The sequence below is a fragment of the Papio anubis genome, chromosome 1 (genome assembly GCF_008728515.1).
Source record: "Papio anubis isolate 15944 chromosome 1, Panubis1.0, whole genome shotgun sequence".
Lineage (NCBI taxonomy): Eukaryota > Metazoa > Chordata > Mammalia > Primates > Cercopithecidae > Papio > Papio anubis.
The window spans coordinates 185,122,562-185,142,886 of record NC_044976.1 but is presented as its reverse complement, the minus strand read 5'-3'; the positions used below and the strand labels follow the sequence as shown (position 1 = coordinate 185,142,886).

Sequence of the window (20,325 nt, the reverse complement as noted above, 5' to 3'; positions counted from 1 at the left end):
ATAATATATTGCAATATGAAGTTTTGAATATCAAACTTTATAAGGATTTATACTATTTATTTTCCCTCTAGAGAAGCTGTGAAGGAGGAGTTTTAGCTTTTAGCAGTATGACTCCAGAAAAATATTGCAGATCCCCATTCTCCTACCTGACTATGAGGTATATATTTATAGACCTGCTATTAGCATATGTGAATGTCTCCAATCTAATGATTACACATGTTAGCATTCTAGAATTCCTGTAGGTGCTATCTCATGTAAAGCTCCTATGTTGCCATGTATTCTTTTCCTTCTGAATGCATGGAATTTCAGTTGGACTGATTAAAATGTGAATATGCAGGTCTGCAGAAGGGTGGGTTGGTAGCAGGCTACAGAGAGAAACTTCTTTTCTCTTTGAAACCTGCTATGGGACTTTCTTTTTTCCTTAGAAAAGCGTATTCTTTGAGAATTTTAAAATATATAAAGAAAAAGAAAAAAGTTTTGTGAAAATGTTTTGTTAAATTATTATTTAACAAAAAGTAGATGACTATTTGTTTAAATATGCATCTGGAAATGGCCATCAGGAATGAGGCAGTCACCAGCATCTCAAGATGAACCTAACTGCACTCCCACCAGCTTGATGTTGGTGTCACTTTGAGTAGCAGTGATTTCACGCTAGCCCTGTGTGTCCTGTGTATGTGTTCTGTCCACTTTCCTACAGGGCAGGCTGTATGATGATACCAAGAATTGCAGAGTGCAATTTCACCTCCAGTCTTGGTGTGGGCACTCACGTCTTATAATCTAGCATTTCTAAGGTCCACTTTAGTTGAAGACTCTTTTGTAAAACTGTATTTGTCAACCTTTAAAAGCCCATGGTGTGTGATCAACACAACCATCCTACAATTTCTTGTAACATTATTTAAAATTTCAAAATAAGTGGAACTAATATTATGCCTGAAACCAGATGAAACTCATTATAATATTGAGAATGCTTTTTTAAAACCACACTACACCACTCTGAACATTTAGGTATTTTGGGAAAGAGGATGAAAAGTTTTGAGAAATCTCGTCCACCAAGATTTCTGCCTGAATGACATCTGTCAGGGTGGGCAGTGTGCACGGGAAAGACTACATAGCCCCAATCCACTTTATGGGACACAATTAGAAACTAGCTGCTTGAGAAATGGAGTTGGACTCCTGTGGTGAGCTCAGGATTTGCCCCTTCTCACACAGAACAAATGTCTTTAATTTTGTTTTCTGTTTTTCCCGTCTTTCCCCTTAGAGCATTGTGTGCACTGGCCGGCGTCAATGGCACCCAGACCCCGTCTTAGTCCACTGCATCCAGTCATGTGAGGTAAGATGGCCTCCCCTTCCCCAATGCAGACTAGAGAACTCAGGTGGATTTAATTTATGGAGCTTGAGTCCTTCTAATTTAGGACCCAGTCCCTCTCCTATTCCTCTGCCCTTTGTTTAATTTCTTAAATTAAGTTGGTTCCACAATCTTAAATTTACAGAAATTAGGAGCTCTGATTTTTGTTTTGTTTTGTTTTAGCAAAATCTTTGGAGATCCTCTTTAAATGACTTAATAAAAGCTAACTTAAAAAGCAAGTCAGAATTATTTATGGTTTTGGGATTCTGTAACTGGGCCTTGTTTGAGCTTAATTCGCTCGGGGTTTTGGAGACTGATGGCCCACTGACAGGTTTGTTTGGCCAGCGCAGTGTCTAAAAACAATTTTCTTTTTGGTTGCCAACGTTTAAAAATCAGGATTTTTACATAAAATTCATGTGTGCGTATATAACATTACACACATACACACACATCCCAAATAAAAATAAATATTTAAAACTCTGCACAAAGATTTGTCTCTTGAAAACTAAGACTAGCTGGCAACCATGATGACAATTAGCTGGATCCGAGTAGCAGCTGCAACCCCAGAGGGGCAACTCTCTCCAGTTAGCACAGCTTTTACTTTCCCTATGGCTACTTACCTGGTGGGCGCCCCTTGTTTAGACTAACTGCCTGGGTCATGCAGGCATCTATGTTTGCAATCTCTTAGGTAGACCTGTTATCTACTGTTGATTAACCAAACTAAACCTTTACCACCTCAAGAAATCTTGTCCACTTCTTCACATAGTAGATTCCCCAATCAGTGCTGGGATGTAGGCTGCTGTGATTTCTTTAGCTAGATTAACTGAAGTTAATTTTAAAAGTCAGGAATAGGGCAGAGTATTTCTAAGAAACAGTGACCCAGAAATTCTGTCATAGGGGAAGGAGATGCTTACACACACACACACACACACACACACACACACACACACACACCATTTAAGCCCTCCCACCCTAAGAATAGCCAGTGACAAGTACAAGCATTCTCGTCTCAGTCACAACAGGTTTTGTCATCCACATCTCACATTGGAAGGAAATAAGCCACTTAGCAGCAATGCTTGGGTAATTCTGGCTCCTGTAGGTGCTGCAGAGAGACCCCTTTAACTGCCCTGATTTCCAGCTTCTTCTCTGATGCACACCCAACCCACATGCATATTAAGTTCATTCTTCTGTATCTCTGTGTTTCTTGATCTAATTCTGGGAATCCAGGATCCACATGAGACTGGAGAGGGGGAAAGGGTGGGGTTTGAGAGAAAAGGGAAAACTGGGTGGGGAAATGATACCAATAAAACAGCACTCTGCGAGCGCATCAGGAAAAATGCTAGCATGGAGTGTGCTTTGTTATGGTGTGGGCCAACAAAACAGCTCATCTTCTGCCATCATTAGAAAAACAGATGGCAGCGGGGTGGGGAGGCGGGAGAGAGGAGGACTGAATCATCCACTGGGCAGGGGGTAAGAAGGAGGGAAGAGAGGAGGCCAGGGAAGGAGGGAGATAAACAGACAGAAGACTGGGGAGCTGGGAACAGATCAAAGGGATCCTGAGAATTCCCTTCTGCTGCTTCTATGCATGATCTCAAGTGGGATAGTGGATGACAGGGCTTGGAGCTGGCTTCCGTGTTTCCCGGAAGGTTATAATACAGACCTTTTCCCATTTGTTCTCCCCTCCTCTCTGCACCCCAGCACATCAGCGGGGTCACTTATCCAGAGCTTCCTAGGCTGTCATCAGTCCCTTTGTTGATGTGACAAGGAACAAAAGCTCCAAGTCTCCTCTGCCTGTCTGCTACCAGGCAACAGCTGTTGGTTCCCCTGCTCCAGTGGTTCTCAGCATCACCTGGGAACCTACTGGAAATGCACATTCTCAGGCCCCCAAACATCTACTTTATCAGAAACTGGGAGTGGGGCCCAGCAGACTGTTTTAACAAGCTTGCAAATGATTCTACAGCTTGCTAATACTTGAGAACCACCGCCCCAACTGAGAGTTTGTTGTGCAGCAATAATTGTAGCCAACATTATTTAGCCACTTTGAGGGTGGAAGGAAGATGCAACAATACAGGTAAATCAATCCCCTAGGAAAGGAAGGGGAACTGGACAGGAGAGGAGAAGGAGAAACAACTCTGAAGAAATAAGTAATAAGAGATGCAAAGAGGCGGGGTGAAAATGAGAAAGAAAGGACAAGAGAGGCTGAAACTGGCATGCTCTAGGGGCAAATTGGCAGACACTTAATTCTTTACTGGAAAAAGTCAGCAAAATATATTAGGGAGAACAGAAGAGTGTCAGGGACAGATGGAGGGAAAACAGACCAGAGGCAAGATAAAGCAAAGCGGGCCAGGTAGGAGAGAGGAAGTTTTTAAAAGTGCAGCACAGAAATCTGAGCTCAAATCAGGTACTTTGTTACCCAGTATCTAAAAGGGTTTTCTTTTTTTTTCTTTTTTTTTTTTTGCTTCCCAGTACTGAATATCATTCTAAGAGGCCTCCTTTTGATATTTAGCCTTGTAAGGGTGGAGTGCCTCATTCATTATTTCTCCCAATAAGCCCAAGGCAGTAAATCCACCAGCTCAGTATCCTCAGCCCATATTGCCCTTCATGTTACTTCAGCACCTTTGTTTGTATCATATTCTCTTGGCATAAGGATTTGCTTTCAATTATCCACTATTCTGTGCTGCTTATGTTTTCTGAGGTGCCACTGAGACTTTCTTTAAAAACTCTTGTCTAAATAAGTCCATCTTCTTATGTTAGGTCATAAGCCAATTTTTGCCGCTTATGTTTCCATTGTCCCAGCAAGAACACATGTATGCTACATATCTGCAATCCAAAATTGTTTGTACGTTCAATTCTATTTTTGTAGTTGTTGCTTGCATTTGGCCTTTGTGACATGAATGCTCCTTGGATCTTCTGTTTCTTTCGTAAACTTCATATGGGCAAGGAATGGCAACTTGCTTAATGGAAAAGTTTTGAAGTCAAACAACTCTAGATTCCAATCCTGGGTCAGCTGAGTAGTGTGAGCCTCTGTACCGGGAAGTGGGGCAACAAAGCTGTTTTAAGGAGTTGTTATGAGGGATGCATGTGATAGCATACATAAAGCATTTAGTGTCATGCCTGGCCCATAAGAGATTCTTATTGGTGTCATTTGTTGTGAGCTGTTAGCCACTTCGTGAATGTTTACTGAATGAGTAAAGCAGAAAGCAGGGGCATTGCTGCTGGTGTAGCCCCAGTATAATTAGTTGTAAACTCTGAGGATGTGAAAAAGGAAAGGAAAGGAAAGGAAAAGAAAAGGGAAACAAGTCACTCCCATAGAGACCCACTGAGAACCATAATTCGCGAATTCACACATTGATTGTGTCCAATCAATCATCAGGTCAGTTGGTCACCAGATCATTATATGCGTAGCTCTACTCATTCCTTACAGTTGCCCACACTGGTTGGGACCTCAACATTTCTCATCTTTTGCAGGAATTTCCTAATTGCTCTCCCTTCCCCCAGACCTGTGCCCATCAATTTCCTTCATTCTCTCTATTGCTATTACTGGGTTCTTTCTATTGTGTCTCTTCTGCTAAAAGTATCTCAGGAACTCCGCATTGTTTTCACATTTAAACCAGACTCCTTTGCAGGTAGTAACTGAGCCTTTGTCTTTCAACCTTCTGTCTCTTCAAATCTCTTTGTGCACACTCTACTCCAGACATAAAAAGCCTTTTCCAACACAGTATTCTAAAAAGTGGTTGGGCTTTGCACTGTCTGTTTGCTTGATCTGGGATTGAATATTTGTTCCACCTATGGGGTGACACTGGACAAGTTGCATTAGATTCTTGTGCCCCATTACCCTCAACATAGTTTTAATAGAGTTTTTATAACAGGGTTTTCATTGTAATGCTTATTTCATAAGGTTGTAGTGAAGACAAATGAGTTATTATAGGCAGTGAGCTCAGTCTAATGTCTTGTACATAATTGTGCATTATAAATATTATCTATTTCATTATCCGTCACAGAAGTATTGTTGCCACATGTTACTTCACTCCCTGTATCTTCATGCATATTGAAACCCATTCCCAGGACTCATCCTGTGACCTATTTCTCTAAGCTAGTGATTCTCAGCTAGGGACAACTTTGCACCCACCACCTCTCTCACATTAGGGGAAATGTCTGAAGACATTTTTAGTTGTCACAACTGGGCGAATGGGGGGAGCTGCTGAAATATAATGGGTAGAGGACAGGGATGCTGCTGAACATCACACAATGCACAGGATAGCCCACAACAAAGAATTATCCTGCCCCAAATGCCAGTAATACTGCCCTGAGACACTGCTGTAGACTAACTCCTATTGATCTTTCAACACATTTTTCCAGGCATTTTTTCTACATGGAGTATTTAATGACTGGCACCCCACTCACCACACACCCTCAACCACAGATGGCTTATATAATCATACTCTGGTCTCTATTTTACCACTTATCACCTTAGGGAAAGTATTGGTTTCCTGTGTTTCTGCCTTAAGACACTGTAACTACTTACAAGCTAAAAATATTGTCTTTTCCATTATTATATCTTAGCTACTCAACACAATGTTTGAAATAACTGGGGCTCAAAAAACATTTATTGATTGAAAGAGTAATTTAATTTGCACATGGCTTTTAAAATTACAGATAAAATTTAAAATTATAGATATGCAAATATTTTATGATAACTGTATAAAAGTCCTGTTAAATGCTTGTCCAATAAAGTGTACTTTCTTCCCAGCATAGAGAAAGGAAGAGAGGAAAAGAAAGGAAAAATGGTTTTCCTCATCTCCTGGGGTAATAATTGAATGAGTGTTCACTCCATCCATGAACACTGTGATACTATGAGATAATAGATTATCTTCTTCTTTCCCTCCCTTCCTTCCTTCCTTCCTGCCTTCTTGCCTTCCTTCCTTCCTTCCTTCTTTTTCTCTTTGCTTTTATCTTTCCTTTTTTCTCTTTCATAAAGCCATATTTATTAATTCTACCAAAGTCCACAATGCTAGATTCTACTTAAACCAAGAAGATTTTGTTCTCTAGGGAATGTACCTAGGGATAAAGACTTATCTTATACTTATGGTATCCTTTTACATAGAACTGATTAGTTTTCTTCGTACTTATGGGCTGGTTAAAATCCACCTAATTCTTGACTCTGCTTTCTCTATGAGCATGTATTTCTTGTAAGTTGATCCTTTTCTTTCCAGCAGTCTCCATTTTGAATTACAGTTTTTGATAATCTCTCTTCAACTCTTTGCTGGTAGAGTTGTGCCCTTTCTTTTTTTCATTTTTTTATTTTTTATTTTTATTATTATTATACTTTAAGTTCTAGAGTACATGTGCACAACGTGTAGGTTTGTTACATATGTGTATACGTGCCATATTGGTGTGCTGCACCCATTAACTCGTCATTTACATTAGGAATATCTCCTAATGCTATCCCTACAGGCAACCTACAGAATGGGAGAAAATTTTTGCAATCTACTCATCTGACAAAGGGCTAATATCTAGAACCTATAAAGAACTCAGTCAAATTTACAAGAAAAAAACAAACAACGCCATCAAAAAGTGGGCAAAGGATATGAACAGACACTTCTCAAAAGAAGACATTCATACAGCCAACAGACACATGAAAAAATGCTCATCATCACTTGCCATCAGAGAAATGCAAATCAAAACCACAATGAGATACCATCTCACACCAGTTAGAATGGCCCTTTCTTTTTAAAAAGAGAAAGCTTCAGAGAAGAACAGAGGCCAAGTGATGTCAGAGAATTAGGTTCAAATTCTGACTCTACCCTTCATTAGCTATGCATAGTACCTGTCAGGCTTTCTCTTAGAACTTCTGTGAGAATCAGGGGAAATAACTGATTTTAATGTGTTTTATGAATTGTCAAATAATAGAACATACTAGCACTGATACTGCCTAAGGAATGATACATATAACTTTGTGAGGACAGGGTCATATTGAAACAAGATATTAAGAAGCACACCGGGGCCTGTCATGGGGAGAGGGAGGAGGGATAGCATTAGGAAATATACCTAATATAAATGACGAGTTAATGGGTGCAGCACACCAACATGGCACATGTATACATATGTAACAAAACTGCACATTGTGCACACGTACCCTAGAACTTAAAGTATAATAAAAAATAATAATAATAATAATAAAATAGTTTCCACTGAAAAGCCTGCTGCCAGTCATTAAAAAAAAAAAGAATCAAGGCCAGGCACAGTGGCTCGCCCTGGTAATCCCAGCACTTTGAGAGGCTAAAGCAGGAGGATCACTTGAGGCCTGGAGTTTGAGCCCAGCCTGAACAACATAGCAAGACCCGCATCTTTACAAAAAAATGAAAAGTTAGCCAGCTGACTATGGTCGTATGCACCTGTGGTCCCCAGCTACTCAAGAGGCTGAGGTGGGAGGATCACTTGAGTCCAGGAATTTAGGTCATGGTGAACTGTGATCATGCCACTGTACTCCAGCCTGGGTGACAGAGCAAAACCCTATCTCTCTTAGGAAAAAAAAAAAAAGGAAGCAATTAAATTACATCTAGTTTATATCTTTATGACTTTTTATTATATACTGCAAGTATCCATGGTTAATTGATATCCTTGGGGCTACCAATGCAACTTACAAGGCCTTTTAAAGTTTGGGAGAAAATTTCCAATAACTCTGTCTGAGCCTGAGCTGCCCAAGTCTCTAAATTCAATGCATACCTTTGTAGATGCCTATCCTCTCATCTATCACATATTTCAAGGTTATCCAATAGGTCTATTCTTCCCGTAGTCTACCAACTCCTGAGTGGCAGGAGGTGTGTTTTGTTCACTTTTGTATTCTCTTTGAGAGACGCCTAATTCTTTGGTGACAACTGCTTCTATTCCCCTAAAGACAGAGATGGAAAGTTGCAGACAGAACTTTGACTTTGAGAGTCTTAAATGGAAAAGACTGAATCAGTTTTCCATGAAGTTGCATCATGGAAGTAAAGTAGGGACAAGATAGATGAAGAAGTAGAAAATAAAAACCCTGTCATGAGTGGAATCAAAAGGCCTTGTAACCGCAGTGAAAGTGGCATGGGCTGGCAGAAGCAAAGGCTTTACACATAGCTCCATCTCTGATTAGCTATTTCCTTGGGTAAGTCAGTTAACTTTTCTGAATTTAAGTGTCCTTAGCTTTTAAATTAAACAGATAAAATTCATCTCTTAAAATTGTTGTGAAGATTCAGGTTCAGAAAACTGTGGAGACTTGTGGTTTGAGGACTTCAGATAGGTCACACCTCAGTAAAGCATGGTTGTGCTAATTTTTCAGAAATAACGGCAAACCTGCTCTTGTTTCTGGGAATGTTTTGCCTTCCAAGTAGATTTTGGTTTTCATTACACCCACAGGTCCTTCTCTTATAGGTCTTCTTTTCAGCTTTACAGAATTCTTCTTGGTTAGCCTCAACTTCTTATTCACTGGATGGATTAGGTTTTGGAAACCTGTTAGTACTTCCGTCCTTGACTTTCAGTTCAAGACCAATCCTGGTTTTGGATTTACTACTTCTACCATGGGACTAGCCTGCCTGCAAGAGAAAACTCAGTCTAAGATAGGATGGATATGACAGTCAGGACATGATAAAGGATTCACAAGTACCTACTGCATGAATATTTGATAAACATAATTGAGTATGTGATAAAGGTTAGTCAAATTGCGTTTATCAGTAATGCTGAATCACTTCTGTTACTCAAGCGCAAGGATGCTTCTCCCCACTATTAATTTTCATAGAACAGTGACAGGCAATACACACATGTGTACATGTTGAGAGGGCAAGAAGCTGAGCTGGGCTGGAGAGAGAGTTGGTAAAGGACTGTTTAATAAGACCAGTAAGACCCTTTACATCCCCTACCTAATTATTTTGATTTTCTTGAAAGAATGAGGAGCTGTCAAAAAAGCCAAGCAGTATTTGCCATTTTAGGAAAAAAAGGAGTTGAACAATAAGAGCTACATGCCTACAAGTTTGATATTTTCTTTTTCTTTCTTTCTTTCTTTTTTTTCTTTTTTGAAGGAGCCTCACTTTGTCGCCCAGGCTGGAGTGCAGTAGGACGGTCTCAGCTCACTCCAACCTCTGCCCTCTGCCTCCCGGGTTCAAGCAATTCTCCTGCCTCAGTCTACCGAGCAGCTGGGACTACAGGCACATGCCAACATGCGTGGCTAATTTTTGTATTTTTAGTAGAGACATGGTTTCATCATCTTGGCCAGTCTGGTCTCGAACTCCTGGCCTCAGGTGAACCACCCATCTCCGCCTCCCAAAGTGCTGGGATTACAGGCATGAGCCACCATGCCTGGCCAAGTTTGATATTTTCTACTAGAAAAAGTTTTAGAACAAATTTCTCTAAGTACAGGCCCTATATTTGTAAGGAACATGCTCTCCTATACTGATGCTGTGTTCTGTGAAAGACTCAGTGAGGCCTATAAGATAAAGTAGAAGCAACTTCTTACATTTAGTAGATATGTTATTCTGGCCCAAATGATGTACTCTTGCCTTCAGAAGGCAGCTAAAGGAGTTGACACCATCTTGGATTATTACTACATTCTCTGTTGAATTGGAAGACCCAGCGAGTGGAACGTCCAGGGCTTTCTCTGGTCACACCTTGTCTTTAAATGTTTCACATTGGCAGTGGATTCAGCTGATAATGTAAAAAATATGCTTAAGAATTACATGGGGTGAGGGGTACTTATTTTTAAAATGCAGATTCTTAGGTTCTGCCCCTCCCTCCCAATTCTTATATGTCAAGTCGGCTGTGAAGTACAAGAATTTGCTTTTTTAACAAATACTTCAGGTGCTTCTAATGCAAGTGGTCCTCAACTGTGCTTTGAGAAACACTAGGCGGGGATTAATTCACATGCTAGCAAATAGTTGTATGGCAGTGTCCAGCTCGCATTTTGGGAAAAAAGGAATCATCTTCCAGTGGTTCTCAAATAAATGAAGAAATCACTTGGAATAGAATAAAGTTCAAAAAGGTCAAGGATAGAAGTAAGACTAGCTGACAAACAGTGGTAAAAATGAAATTATCCTAAGCCAGAAAAAGGTGAATTGTTTTAAAATTATAGTTATTTTTTTAAAAATTACGACTTATCCTGGGTAAACAGCAGCATGGCTCTGGTCTTGAAACAACAAGTCACATGGAAATAACTATAAGTGAGATTATCAGAAAACCTGAGTATTTCATTGTTTTGTCATTAATCTCAGCATGGATCTCATTCTACTTTCTCTCTAGGGTTAGCTTCCACAGGGATTAGAAAATACGGAACACGTTGAAGACCAAAAAAGTGATATAAAAAGATTAATAATAATAATACCTTTGGAAAAAATCAAAAGAACTGAGGTTTTCAAGTCTAAAATGAGAAGAATAAAGGTTAATGTGGTAAATATGTTCATGAATTGAATATTTTGCTTAGAGAAAAGTTAGCAGTCACCATCCCCCAGTGAGAACAGAAGAGAATATAATGGGCTTAAAATACTGAATGAACTAGTTAAAGTAAATCTATGTGAGAATATCCTAAAAGTGTTAAACTTTATACAAGGTTATAAAGGGAGGCGTTGAAAAGGCATGTTAGTCTTTGGAGAGTTTTAAAATGATGCATATTCTCCCTCTCCGACATGGTTACACATTTGCTTCTATCTCAAACACCGCTGATAGTTTGGTACTCTCTTTCCCTGTAAATCTAGGACTCCATGGATTTAAATGTGTGTATATTTGTGTTATCTTAAAGCAGTCAATAGAGATATTTTATGTGTCTTTATCATCTGAGTACTACTTCCAAAGGAATTTATGTAGGAAGGAGCTGAGAGTAGAAAGGTGGGGCCTTGGGACAAATTTAACTTCATTGGAGTGGCTGGATTACTGAAAAGGAGGTGGAAAGTTGTATTGTTTTTACACATTTAGTAGTTGATACCAACAATGGTTCCATCACTAATTCATTCCATCTGTTACACCATTCCTTGGATTCTTTCTTCTCTGTTGTCTTGGACCTCTCTCTGCCTCCCTTTTATTATTTATATTCCAGATGGTAGCCCTGTTAGCTGTGTCTGGAACACGTACTTATTGATCACTCATGGGCACTGCCTGCTTTACTGCTGCAACTCTATGGGATGCAGAGGCCAATATATAACTCATGTGGTGGAAAATAAGGGCATAAAAATTTAGGGGTTTTGTACCATTTTTCTTGCCCAGAGTTTTAGCCAAGAAGAGGTAGAGAGTAGCTGAAGCCTGACTAACAAGTCCTAATTGAGGGGATATACTTCATTCTGGGATGTGAAAGGCTGCATATAGGCCTGGAAATGAGAGGATCAGAGGAGGGGGATAGGGAAGGTTAGCTTGCCGGAGACATTGACCGAGGAATAGTAGCAATCATGGGCTTCTGCATCGTGTGTGACCCTTTCAGAGGAAGGGTTTTGTCACTTTGTAGAGTTTTGTCTCCTTATTTTTAGGACGAGATGCAAATTGTGTGTGTGTGTGTGTGTGTGTGTGTGTGTGTGTGTTACAGTTCTTCCCATTTGACCCTGTGAAGCACCCCTGTAGTGTGGTAAATCTTTCAGCACATTCATAAATTCTAGAGCTCTTTGTTCTAAAAAGTGAAATGAAATATGTGGCTAAGAGACTCGAGTGCAGACTCCCCACATACTCTGTGGCAGTGGAAATGGGCTCAGGCCCACCTTTAGGAAAACAGGAAAGGGATTTTCTCCCAAGGTTACATACTTCAAGACAAAAGTGAGGCAGGCAGTTTTGCATCATCCACAGAGCTCAGATGCTCAGGACTTCCAAGTGACAGCAGTTAACCTGGACCTGTGAAGAATTGGAATGGTTTAATGGGGAGTGGTTCCCCATTTTTTTGGAACCAGTGACTAGTTTCATGGAAGATAATTTTTCTATGGACATTGTGGGCTGGGGGAGTTTCAGGATGAAACTATTTCACATCAGATCATCAGGCATTATTTAGATTCTCATAAGGAGCGTGCAACCTAGATCCCTCACATGCACAGTCCACCATAGGGTTTGTGCTCCTATGAGAATCTAATGCTACCACAAATTTTACAGGAGGCAGATCCAGGCTGTAACACTGGCTCCTCCACCACTCACCTCCTGCTGTGTGGCATGGTTCTAACAGGCAGCAGACCAGGTTGGGGACCCCTGATCTGGGGCAGTAGTGTGGTTCTGGACCAGTGGCAGCAGCCTCACCTGGGCACTTGCTAGAAATGCAGAATCTTAGACCCCACTCTGGACTTCTGAATCAGAAACTTTGGGGGAGAGGTCCAGCATTCAGTTTTACCAGGCCTTTCAGAGGACTCTGATGTACTTGCAGGTGCAGGATTTGCTGGTCTAGAGTGTGGGGAAAATAGTAGCAGAAGAGTAACAGTTTTGAGGGACCTGAAGAATACATCAACACTAAGGTTGCTTCTCTGATCCCAAATCTCTTCCCTTTCTGTTCCCCTGAGCTTCATAATGAAACCTGTTCAACTCTTCCTTCCTCAGTCTTTTCTGTCTGTAAGACTGCTATTATTACACTTTAGTAATATATTTTTCATCAGTGGATAGTCACGGATTACTCTTAATAAATATCAAGGCTTGACAGCATAATCACAGCCCAAAATGGACTTAGATGTGTGACCAGATGGAATTGCTTCTGCTCTTTCAAAAAGCATCTCACTTGAGTATGTCTCTATGAATTCTTATTATAAAGATAAAAATGAATCTTATTTGTGATATCGGCATAAAAAAACCAATGTTCTATTTCAACATCATCACTGGTGCACTGTGTGATTGTTGTTTAACTTCGTTTCTTTTTTATTTAGATGTTGTCATATAAATAATAGCCAACAATTAAACTTCTCTTTGCCACACTTCAGCTGTTTACAAATCGGATATAATAATCATTCCTCCCCTGTTTCTCAAAAGGCACATCTTCAGGGCTTATTTTTCTTTTAATTCTTGCCAGGTTTTTTAGGATCTATTAGTGAAAAGGGGTTATAAAAGTGCTAATTAGGATAGGGATAATAATGGCCTAGAAGCCAATAATAGGGACAGCTACTAGACTTCTAGCAGGGATGGTGTAGGTCCTTACAAATCTAAATCTAAAAATGTGTTAGACATATTAAAATCCAGAGAAAAATTGAAAATTTGCTTAAGTTGGAACTGTCTTCCAGGCTCACTACCCGCCAAATTCTAATCCCCTTGAGATTTGTTTGTGAATTTCACTGCCAGTTTTGTGCAATATCTGCACCAGCCTAAAATCCCGGCATGTCTTTAAGCTTGTCTAGAGTCCCATTTGGTTCAGGGCTCAACTTCAGATTCTCCAGCTGGAATCTCTGAAAATCAGACTCCAAATGTTAATTAGGACTAAGTTTTCATTTGAAAGCTAAAACCATTGCACCCCTACGCCCCCACCTTTCCACCTCCAACTTTTTAAAAAAGTGAAACATTAAAAGCACAACCAACCGTGCAAATTGTAAAACCTCATCTAGATTAACAACATTCGTGAGTTTATGCTTGTCTAAAACTCCTCTGGAGCCGTCCTGTGACTTCCTGGTGGGCTCTCTGACAGGCTGCATTTTTGCTTCTTTTGTCCTCTTGGCCTCCTGGGTGGGCCACTTTCTCACTCTGTTAATTTTCTTTATAACATCTGTTATCCCTTTTTCCTCCCACTCCACCCTTTTTCTGATTTATTCTGGGCTTTTTTGTTTCCTTTTTTTTTTTTAGGAGGGTTCTTTTTCTCTTTCACTGTCCTTCCTTTTTTAGCCCAGACTTGCAGATAATTTAAATATTACTCGCCTGACGAATTGCCATCACAGAAATGCTACTACCTTTTCTTTAACCTGCCAGACCTTCAACTGCTTCTCGATGATTTCGCTGAAGTTATAGGAATGGACAGCATGCGAAATTATGTCTATGGATAACTCTAGCTTCTCCTCTTTTCACAGGGACTTTGCTCAACTAAGACTTCTAATTGTGCTTCAAAGATGTGTTTTAAATGCATTCTAATAATGGCACAAATACAATATTGAGATTATTCGTGAATCCTATAAGGCATTGCTTATTTTACAATTTAACATCATGGTAATTGTTATAACTTCTTAATTAAATAATCCAATAGAGAAGCTCTTTCAGGAAGTTTATAAAATTTGAACCATTTCCAATTCATTCTACTAGCATAGATGTTCATTTAAGTGAAATTATTTTATTAAATACTTATTTATTACAAGGACGGAGTGCTAGCAATGCATTTTACTAATTTTCTTACACCTTATTTTTTTTTCCTTAAACTTTTAAGTTTAAGGTGTATGTGCAGGAAGTGCAGTTTTGTTACATAGGTAAACATGTGCCATAGTGGTTTGCTGCACAGATCAACCCATTACCTAAGTATTAAGCACAGTATCCATAAGCTATTCTTCCTGATGCTCCCCCTCCCCCAGCCACTCCTGCCCCAACAGGTCCCAGTGTGTGCGTTGTTCCCCCATTCTGTTCATGTGTTCTCATCATTCAGCTCCCACTTATAAATGAGAACATGTGGACTTGATTTTTTGTTCCTGCGTTAGTTTGCTGAGGATAACAGCTTCCAACTCCATCCATGTCCCTGCAAAGGACATGATCTCATTCCTTTTTATGGCTGCATAGTATTCCATGGTGCATATGTACCACATTTTCCTTATCTAGTCTATCATTGATAGTCATTTTGGTTGATTCTATGTCTTTGCTATTGTGAATAGTTCTGCAATGAACATATGCTTTCATGTATCTTTCTAATAGAATGACTTATATTTTTCTGGATATATACCCAGTAATGGGATTATTGGGTCAAATGGTATTTCTGCCTGTAGGTCTTTGAGGAATTGCCACACTGTCTTCTACAATGGCTAAACTAATTTACACTCTCATCAACAGTATAAAAGCATTCCTTTTTCTCTTCAACCTCACCAGCATCTGTTGTTTCTTTACTTTTTAATAATAGCCATTCTGACTGGCATGAAATGGTATCTCATTGTGGTTTTGATTTGCATTTCTCTAATGATCAGTGATGTTAAGCTTTCTTTCTTATGTTTCTTGGCTGCATGTATGTCTTCTTTTGAGATGTGTCTCTTATGTCCTTTGCCCAGTTTTTAATGGGGTTGTTTTTCTCTTGTAAATTTGTTTAAGTTCCTTGTAGACTCTGGATACTAGACCTTTGTCAGATGGATAGACTGCAAAAATTTTATCCAATTCTGTACGTTGTCGGTTGACTCTGATGATACTTTCTTTTGTTGTGCAGAAGCTCTTTAGTTTAATTAGATCCCATTTGTCAATTTTGGCTTTTATTGCCATTGCTTTTGGTGTTTTAGTCATTAAATATTTTCCCATGCCTATGTTGAATGGTATTGCCCAGATTTTCTTCTAGGGTTTTATATTTTTGAGTTTTACATTTAAGTCTTTAATCCATCTTCAGTTAATTTTTGTATATGGTGTATATATTTCACAGTATATATATATATATATATGTATGTGTGTGTGTGTGTGTATATATATATATACTGTAAATTGCAGCAAATAGCATGCATAGTGAAAATAATTTTTTATATATACATATTATATATATATAAATTATATAATATATAATGCTTCTACTGCTAATCTTAATTTTTTGATTTAGGACTTTTTCTCCTGATTTCCCTAATACAATAGATGAGGTTTTAGCTTTCTGACATCATCACGCGTGCACACACACACACACACACAGTCCTGCACTTTTGCCTTTAAAGGTACCAGATGCCTCTAACTCCTGAGCTTTCTGTTGGTTCTAGGTATTCTAGGTATTTAGTTTTCTGCTTTCCTGCATCTGCTGTGTCAGCTACTACTCATCTATCCATTTTCCAGTTTTCTAAGTTGACTTATTTATCAGCTACCATCATCTCTCCTGTTGTCTTTTTTCTTATGAGTTCATGCCTTTTTTGTTCCTTTTTTATACTAATATTTTAGTGGAACTTCTGGAAGGGAAAGATATAAAAACAAATTCATGTATTCACACTTTCCCAGCTCTAAGCCTGAGAGATAGTAGATGCTTAGTGACCAATGTGCTATTACTACGAACTACTTCCTTCAACAGAATCTGTGCCTTTATGGAAGAAAAAGAGGCACCTGATAAAGATGATGCCTCTTACTTTGCTGTTTTTTTCTCTCTGTCGTGTCTTCTAAATTCTTATTTCACCTAAAGTCAAGTAAAGATCTCTTCAAGATGGTTAACTCTTGAAAGTATAAATTTTAGATAGAGGAACACTTATTCAAGGACTATATATTTATTGTGAATGAATCATGTTAGACCCTAGGAATATAAAGGTAATCGGTAGAAAGCACAGACCCTATCTCCTAGGAATCCCCACTCTGCCTTGGGGAGAGGTATGTTCTAAGTGCTAGGGGATCAGAGAAAAGAAAGTGGTTGTATTTGGGAAGCAGGCAAGAGGTTGGCATGGAACATAAATTTGGGGAAGATTTCATAACAAAGTAGCACTCATGGGGCCTTGAAGAATATAATAATTCCACTAGTTGGGGACAAAGTGGAAAGCCCCATGGGCAGAGAAAATACTATAAGCACAGGGCACAGGGGTTTGTAAACACAAGATATTTAGAGAACCACTAGAGGATGGAGCATGTGGAAACCTGGAGTCTGCAGAGAGTCTTGGGCCAGATTAGGAAGAGTGTTTAATGCTGCCATGCTTGGGATGTAAACTTTTTATGAAGGCATTGAGAAGCCTGACACATTTTATCACTAGGAAATGATAAGATCAGATGTGATACATTGCTGGAAATGAAGTCCGTGGAAGAGTGATGGGTGATAAGCAGAATGGCTAGGAGATGGTGTCCGTATTTCAAGAGAGAAATAGTGACAGCCCAGACTTGGCACCAAAATAGTACAGATAGGAAGAGGTAATCATTGAAAGCTTTTCTTTTAAGATATAAAATGGATTCTAGAATTCCATCCAGTGGGGGAAATGAGGTTCTGAATCTAACTCCCTGGTGCTTGGGTAGATGCTGAATGCCATTTACCTCTGTTTAAAAAAAAAGAAAGGGAGGAAGGAAAGAAGGAAGGAAGGAAGGAAGGAAGGAAGGAAGGAAGGAAGGAAGGAAGGGAGGAAGGAAGGAAGGGAGGGAGGAAGGAACGAAGGTAGGGAGGAAGGAAGGAAGGGAGGGAGGAAGGAACAAAGGTAGGGAGGAAGGACAGACAAGAAAAGAAAAGAAAGAGAAAAGAAAAGAAAAGATACAGGCTTATAGGAGAAGATAATGGATTTGGCTTTAGACCAAGTTTGTTCCATAGAATTGGAAATAAAAATCTGGATTTCAGAAACAAAGTCTCAGTTGAGGACTTATATTGAGAAATGAGGAAAGTATGGATGCTAATTGAAGGCAGGTAAATGGATGAGGTCATGCAGGGGTGTGAATGGGGAGAGGAGATAGGTGGGGAAAGACATAGAGGCAGGAAGTTAGCAGAGGAAGTGAAGCCAGTCAAGGGGACAGAGGAAGAATGACTAGAGAGGCGGAAGGAAGAAAAGGAAGGTATGGTCTTAGGAAAACCATTTAAAAAGAGAGGCCTAAGGGAAAAAGAAATATTGAAGAGTGTTAAATGCTGGCCAAAAGTTGGCCAGCACAAGAAGTGAGATGGCAGTAACTTGAGTGGAAAATAGTTCATGGAAAGACTTTTGAGATGAAGAGACTGGAACATGTTTATTGACTTTGAGTAATAATCTGATTGAGAGCATGAAGACCAAAGATAAAGAGGGCATATAAGGGATTACAGATACTGCTGCCTCTCAGTCAAGTGAGAAGGGAGTAACAATAACTAAAGACAAAGTATATACAGTAGCAGATGGAATTCAAGAATTCAAGGTATTGTATATGCAACGGTTTCTTGTTTCTCCGTGTAGACTTTCCCATTCCTGTCAATGGCAACGTCTTCCATCCGGTTGCTCAGGACAAAATTCTTGATGTCATCTCAATTTCTCCATTTCCCTCATGTTCCACATTTAATTCATCAGGTAATTCTATTAGCTCTACCTTTAAAATATATCCACACACTAGCCACATTTTACCATCTGACCCACTGCCCCCTGGTATGAGCCATCATCACCTGCAACATGGCTTATTGCAAGAGCCTCCTGACTGGTCTCACTACTTCCCCTGCCTCTTCACAGCCTATTCCCAGCATAGCAGGCAGACAGTCCTGTTAAAAATATAAGTTAAATCATAATGCTTCTCAGCTGAAGCCCTGTGGCATTTCCCCATTTCACCCAGAATAAAAGCCACAATCATTGCAATGGCTTACCTAGCCCTCCACATGTCCCCTCTCTGAACATGTGATTGAAAATTGCAACCATCTTCACTCTCTTTTTCTCTGCCCATCTCCCCACCACTCCCGATTCCCTTATACTGGCACTATTATTTAGTAGAATTACCACTTTCTAATTTGCTGTAGAGTCATTTGTTGTGTTTAATGTCTGTTTTCCCCATTGGAATATAAGCTCCACAGGGCAGTAAGTTTTGCTGATTTTATTCACTGTTATATCTCAAGTCCTTAATACAGTGACGTAGTGACTGGCACATGGCAGATGATCAATAGTTTTTGAGTGAATGATGGAGATAAGAAGTTAAGGGCATCCACATGTCAGGGGGAGGGTCAGCCGCAGGGCAGGGATCTTCAGAAGCCACTTGACCATGATGGAAAAAGGACAATTTTGCTGACTTGAGAAGAGTAAAACTGGCAAGAGATCCTGAATGTCATGAGTCCTTTAAAAGTCTTTTCTATTGACAGTTTTGTTGTTGTTAAATTAAGTCTATAGTTAGCATCACTCTGTGCTGGGACTCTGGGGATGAGGAGGTTTGGTCTTTGAGGGTCTCTTCAGCTATTTGAAGGCTATTTGTGCTTTGGGGAAAAAAGAGTTGGCTTCACTTCTTGCCTTTATTCTCTTTGGTCGTGTGACCTCAATCAAAGTCATTTAACATTTAACTCTTATGAAAAAGTATCTCCGTTGCTTGACGTATACAGTTCTTTTGGCTCTCAAATGAGAAAACGTTTGTGAGAGCATTTGTAGACACTAAAATGCTACACATACCTGGGATTATCATCATTGTCATCCCTGTGTGAGAAGTCTTTTGAAGCAAGCCCAGGCTGAGCCGAGGCATGGCCATACTCCAGGTGATACATCCTGTGTGCTGCCCACTGGGAGTCCTGACCAAGGAAGCAGAATGCCTTCCAGGAGTTGCATACATAAAGCTGCACCATGATCTGATAAAGAGAAAGACAGCCTCTGCTTATCTCCTTTCAGTGCAGTCCAGCTTAAAGCCTAGAACTAATTTTTGCATCTCTTTGAATCTACCTAAGTGCAGGCCCCCAAACTGGATATCAGATCTTGATTAAGGAGACTAACAACAGCCCGGATCTCGGGCTTCCAAGTAACCCCCCAGCTCCAGCTGAGCAACTTGGGGTAACTTTCCTTCAGAAGCTCCTCTTGGGGGGATGCCCACACTCCATAGGGGATACAAATCTTCTGCCTTATTTGGCCTCTATTTCATTGAACAGAGTGACAAGAAAACAGCAAATAAGTCTTTGGATGCTTAACCAAACCAAAAACAAAACAAAACAAACAAACAAAACAAAACAAAAAAAACCATGCACCTATTTTGAAAACATGGACTTGCCTCATCCTTGTCTCCAAAGTCCAGTGATCCTAAGTAAGCCTCTTGGTTCCAGTAGGTTCTCCATAGTCTTTTCAATCTTATACATTGTTTTTCTTTCTATTTAAGATCAGTAATGAGAATTTGGCAGGAGAAAGATTCAAATGGGTCAGGAGGCTCTTGTGGCTTTTCTTGGGCTTGTTTTCCACAGCTCATTCTAGCCTGCAACATACTTTGCAAGAATAAGTTGGCTGGAGATCTAACCCATGGTGAGAGGCCGCCACTGAGGCAGCATTTCA

At 39.8% G+C, this 20,325-nt stretch overlaps 2 protein-coding genes across 6 annotated transcripts in view; one reads left to right on the top strand and one right to left on the bottom strand.

Annotated features, from left to right (window-relative positions):
* The window catches only part of ASTN1 (astrotactin 1), a 374,655-nt gene that overhangs the window by 7,360 nt on the left and 346,970 nt on the right, over window positions 1-20,325 (bottom strand). The gene's annotated exons all lie outside the window — the stretch shown is intronic.
* PAPPA2 (pappalysin 2) overlaps window positions 1-20,325 on the top strand; it is a 271,490-nt gene that overhangs the window by 226,128 nt on the left and 25,037 nt on the right. For 4 of the 5 annotated variants that reach the window (XM_021933974.2, XM_021933973.2, XM_021933976.2 and 1 more), the window contains one exon: window positions 1,259-1,330. In XM_021933974.2, coding sequence (XP_021789666.1) covers window positions 1,259-1,330 — 72 coding nt within the window. Of the gene's footprint in view, window positions 1-71; window positions 158-1,258; window positions 1,331-20,325 lie in introns of all 5 variants that reach the window. The other variant, XM_021933978.2, reaches the window with a different exon arrangement.